Source organism: Gavia stellata, chromosome 18 (genome assembly GCF_030936135.1).
Source record: "Gavia stellata isolate bGavSte3 chromosome 18, bGavSte3.hap2, whole genome shotgun sequence".
Classification (NCBI taxonomy): domain Eukaryota; kingdom Metazoa; phylum Chordata; class Aves; order Gaviiformes; family Gaviidae; genus Gavia; species Gavia stellata.
Genome location: NC_082611.1, coordinates 19008926 through 19013494, shown reverse-complemented (window position 1 = coordinate 19013494; position 4569 = coordinate 19008926). Strand labels below are relative to the sequence as shown.

The following is a 4569-nucleotide window of genomic DNA, read 5'->3' as shown; positions in this document are numbered from 1 at the left end:
GATCTCCGTCGGGAGTGGGCTTGCACTGCCAGTGCCCCGGCTCACCAGTGCTGGGCTCCTCCCCAGCCGGCCGGCTGCCGGCAGCCTGCTCGCGTGCAGCCGTCCCCTCTCTCCCTTGCCCTGGCTCCATGAGCTCCAACAGGAGAGCAGAGGGTCCCATCCGGCCCTGGCAGTCGAGGGCGGAAAGCTGAGGGCACGCAGCGCATTGCAGGGTCAGTGCTTCCTCCTGACCCCAGCACACACCCGGCTACACCGTGGGGGAGAGATGGCAGCCCCGGGCTCCGTCGCGGCAGCAGGGCTGGGCGCAGGGCTCGTCTCCATCCTTCCCTCCTGTGCTAGTGGCGGCAGCCGGGAAAAAAACATTTGTTCTGACACACACGGGGCTGCCGAACTGTGTCAGGCGCTTTGATGGCCAGGGCGGTAACCTCGACCGCTTCCTCTGCCAGCAGGAGAGCTGAATCCAAGAGGCACAGAGCATACGGGAGCCCGGGACGGGCGACACGAAGCAGGAATCTCCCAAGGACTTCAGATGACACCTCCTGTCCGGGACATCGCAGCTCTTTTATGCGTTACGAGCCACTTCTCTCCCGGTTTTTTTTTTTTTTTTTTTCCTCCCCAACAGGTTATACACGCAAAGAAAAACGAGAGCGGGATCCCGGAGAGGCGTAAACTGGTGGAGTTCTACCAACCTTCGGGGCGGCTCGCGATTTACAGCAGCGTGGCCCAGCCAAAGCCCTTTACTCATCACCTGCTCCGAGCAAGAATTCAAGTCTCCGCTGGTCTCCCAGGGAGCTGGGTTGCCGCATGTTTTTTTTTTTTCTTCAAAGATAGAGTTTATTGCTAAAAATGTTTTGTTCAGTGATAGCTCATATTTACATTGATATGTTTTTAAAGGAATATTCAAGTAAACATTTCCAATAGTTTCTGGCATAATCTCTAGCTTTTTTTCCTATACACAAACGTTAAAAATAAATAAACTGTACACAGAAAATTTCCTTTAACATTTCTACACGACTATATGTATTCCCACACAACAAAACGATTCCACTCTTTCATAGATTTGTACTTTTCTTTAAAATTTCCTCCTTAATTAATCGTTATACAGTTAAAAAAAAAAAACCTAGAGAGCTTGGCAAATTAGTTCAAACATCAGTGACAAGGTCTGAAGAAGACAAAAAAAAAAAATACAGCACAGAGAAACAACCGTCTTCGGGGATGCTGCCGTTCTTTCTTTTTTTTTTTTTTAACTCCCCCCCCTTTTCCTTTTGATAAAATAATTTTTACAGGGAATTTCTGCCCCTCCCTTCAGCAGGGAAATGCTCAGGTTCTGTGGGGACAGGTTTAAAATGTGGTCCTATGTCTTTAAAATAATAATAATAACAATAATAATTATAATAATAATAAAAAAACAGCTGCGATTTCCCCCTTTCCTTTAAAATCTCTCTATTTACACCGCTGGTAATTTTTTTTTTTTTTTAAGTTTTTTATTTTCCTTTTGTTAGAAGGCTATATACGTATAAAAATAGACATCTGATTGTAGTGCTTTACTGTGCCTTTGGCCTGCCCTGCAGTTCCTGGGTTCGCTTTTCCCCTTTCAAATAAAATAACATTAAAATAAGTCCAAAAAAAAAAAAAAAAAAACAGAACAACAAAAAAAAAACCCGGTTCCTCCCCACCCCACGCTGGGGGGGTGGGAAAAAAACAACCAACCCCCCCCCCCCAAAAAATCATCCGAAGGAGAGAAGGCGGCAGTGCAAGGGGCCGCGGAGGCTAGCAGGAGCACTTGCACTCGGAGATGAGCGGGTACTGCACGGGGATCCAGGTGCAGTACTTCTGGCTGGACCAGCCCTGGCAGTGCCAGCGCAGGAAGGTCTTGGTGACCGACTTGACGGGCTTGCAGAACATGCCCTCGGGCAGCGAGCAGGACTTCTCGGCGAAGCAGTTGCCCTCCTTGATGTAGCGGGGCCAGAAGCGGACGCCCAGGTCCTTCCAGGTGTAGAGGACGGGGCAGTAGGTGTACGCCCAGAGCCACTGCAGCACCTTCCGCCGCGCCTTCTTGCCCACCTTGAGGCGCGGTCCCTGGGGCGGACCCAGCTCCAGCCGCCGCAGCTCGGCGGGCAGCGCCGCCCGCCCCCGCCCCGCCGCCGCCTCGGCGCCCGAGGCGTTGGCCGGCCCCGGCACGGCCACGGCCATGAAACCGGGGTCGAAATGGCTGCCCAGCTTCTTCCTCAGCGTCCTCTCGTCCAGGTCCTGCTCCTTGGGGTCGTACTCGGGATCCGGGTGCTCCACGATGTCTTTGACGGGCAGGTTGTCGCTGGGCGAGGGTCGCAGCCGCAGGAAGGGCTGCCCGCCCCCCGGCCGCAGCAGCCCCAGGCAGGAGCAGAGCAGGAGCGCCCGGATCGCCGTCATGCTCCGGGCGGGCCCCCGCCGGCCCCGGCTCGGCGCTGGCTTCCCCGCGGGGCTGGCGCTGCGGGCTCGGCTGCTAGCGCTGCCCGGCGGCGCCTGCCAGCTCCCGGGGACTCATAAATAGGCAGAGACAAAAGTCCGGCGAGGCCCGTTACTTTAAATAGCTCGGCCGGGGTTGTGTGACAGACGCATCTGAGGCTCGCTCCGCGCCCGCGGCCGCTGGCTCCCCGGGGCTCCCCGCCGGGCCGGCTCCAGCCGCGGCCGAGAGCGCCGGGGGGTCCGTGCCTCCCCCGCGGGCGGCGGCGGGGCAGGGCAGGGCACGGCGGCGGCCGAGCCTTCCTCCTCCTCCTCCTCCTCCTCCTCCTCCTCCGCCGCCGCTCTCGCTCGCTCCCCCCCAAAATTCACAGCGGACTCGTCTCCATCGCCATGGTGACAGCTGGGCCGAGCCCCACGACAGCTTGTCTAGACGGTGTGACAGGGTTTGGCGTGAGACCGGAGCCCGAGAATAAAACCCTCCTTTATAGCCAGGCGAGCCGGGCGAGGGGGCGGGGAGGAGGGTCACGGCGCCGCGGCCCGCTCGGGCGGCCCCTGCGCGGGCACCGCCGGGGCGCGGGGCTCAGGCGGCGGCGGCGGCGGGCGGCGCCGGCAGCGCCCGCGGCCCGGCCGGGCTCCTCCTCATGGCGAGCGGCTGGGGCGGTCCCGCGGCCCCCCGGGGATCCTCGGCGGGGCGGGGGATCCCCGGCACCGGCGCGCCCCGGCTCCCGGCGCGGTCCCTGGCGGCGCCCGCCGCTCCGCGCGGCTCCTCGGCGGGGGCGGGCAGGGGCGGGCTCGGCCGCCGCTCAGCAGCCCCGGCGACCCATGCTGCCGCTGCTCCGGGGGCCCGGTCGGCCCCGCCGCGCTCAGCGCATCCAGCCGCGGCTCCGCGCCTCGTCCGCTCCGCGCACTGCGCCGCCGGCTCGGCTCGGCTCGGCTCGGTGCAGCCTGGCGGGGCTCGGCTCGGCTCCCCTTGGCTCGGCTCGGCGCAGTTCGGAGCAGTCCGGCTCGGCCGCGCCGCGCAGCCCTCCCCGCCGCGCCCCGCCGCCCGCCCGCCGCGCACTGCCGCGCCGCCGCTCGCCGCCCAAGTTAAATACGCGCCCGGGCGCGCGGCCGCCCCGCCCCCGCTGTCACTTTCGCCGCGCGCTGAGTGACAGCCGCGCCCGCGCCGCCGCCGGGTCCTGCCGCCGCCGCCCCCGGGAGCGGCCAGCGCCGCGCAGCGCGGCCCACCTGCCGGCCCGGGGCGAGCGGGGGGGCGCGGGGCGCTGGGCCGGGCCGGGGCGCGGGTGCCGCAGGGCCGCGACCCCAGCGGCGGGCGCGGCACTGGGGTTCGTAGCGTGGGGCCCCGAGCCAGCCCGAGCCCTTGCCGGGCCTCGGCATCCTCCGTCTGCATCAGCCCGGGGAGGTCCGGGCGCCGGCACAGATCTCCGGGGTGGTGGCTGGGCCTTCGCCCTGCCTCTGCTGTCCACAGCCGCCCTGCTGCCCCGCCACGTCTGCTCCTCTGCGAGAGCTCACGCCACCTTCAAAGCCCTTTCCAGCCTCACGCAGAGCTAAAAGGTGCGTAGGGCGCCGTGTCCCAGGAGCCGCTCCCGGCAGGACCCCCGGGGCAGCACACCGGAGTGCAACCGCCGGATGCGCTCCAGCATCAGCACCTCGGCACCCTCTGCGAGGGAGGCCACAGTCCTCCGGGAGCATCACTCTCGCTCGAGAGAAAGTGTCCCCGCATCCTTCAGCCTGACACGGTGTGATATCAAGCCGGGTTAAATCAGCAGCTCTTTCTCCACGCCCTTCTCAGCAGCGTGGGGCTAAAGCTTTTGGCGGAGAGCTGGACCCACAACTTTGAGGCACAGAGGATGGGAGCCTGGTGTGTGTCAACACAGCAAAAACCCAAACCCTTCTCACCTCCTTTACCTCCACATTGCTCAGCGCTGAGCTCACACTTGAACCGTGTCCAGAAATTGGACACACAGCTGGTTCCCCCAGGCTGACAGTGTGTAAGAACATTCCTGCCCATGCCAGTCACTCTCTCCCAAAGGCATGAGATAACCAGCTACCCACTGGGGCCAAGGCAGGGCGCGGAGGGAAGGAGGCAGATCGCAGGGCCAGTTTCTCACCGTGATGTGCTCACGA

At 62.9% G+C, this 4569-nt stretch overlaps 1 protein-coding gene across 1 annotated transcript; it reads right to left on the bottom strand.

The window, feature by feature from the left end:
- Window positions 1–1770: 1770 nt before the first annotated feature.
- LOC132318623 (noggin-2-like) lies at window positions 1771–2409 on the bottom strand. The gene has a single exon (XM_059826550.1). It carries the CDS (start codon window positions 2407–2409, stop codon window positions 1771–1773), a length of 639 nt encoding a protein of 212 aa, XP_059682533.1.
- Between the last annotated feature and the right edge of the window lie 2160 nt (window positions 2410–4569).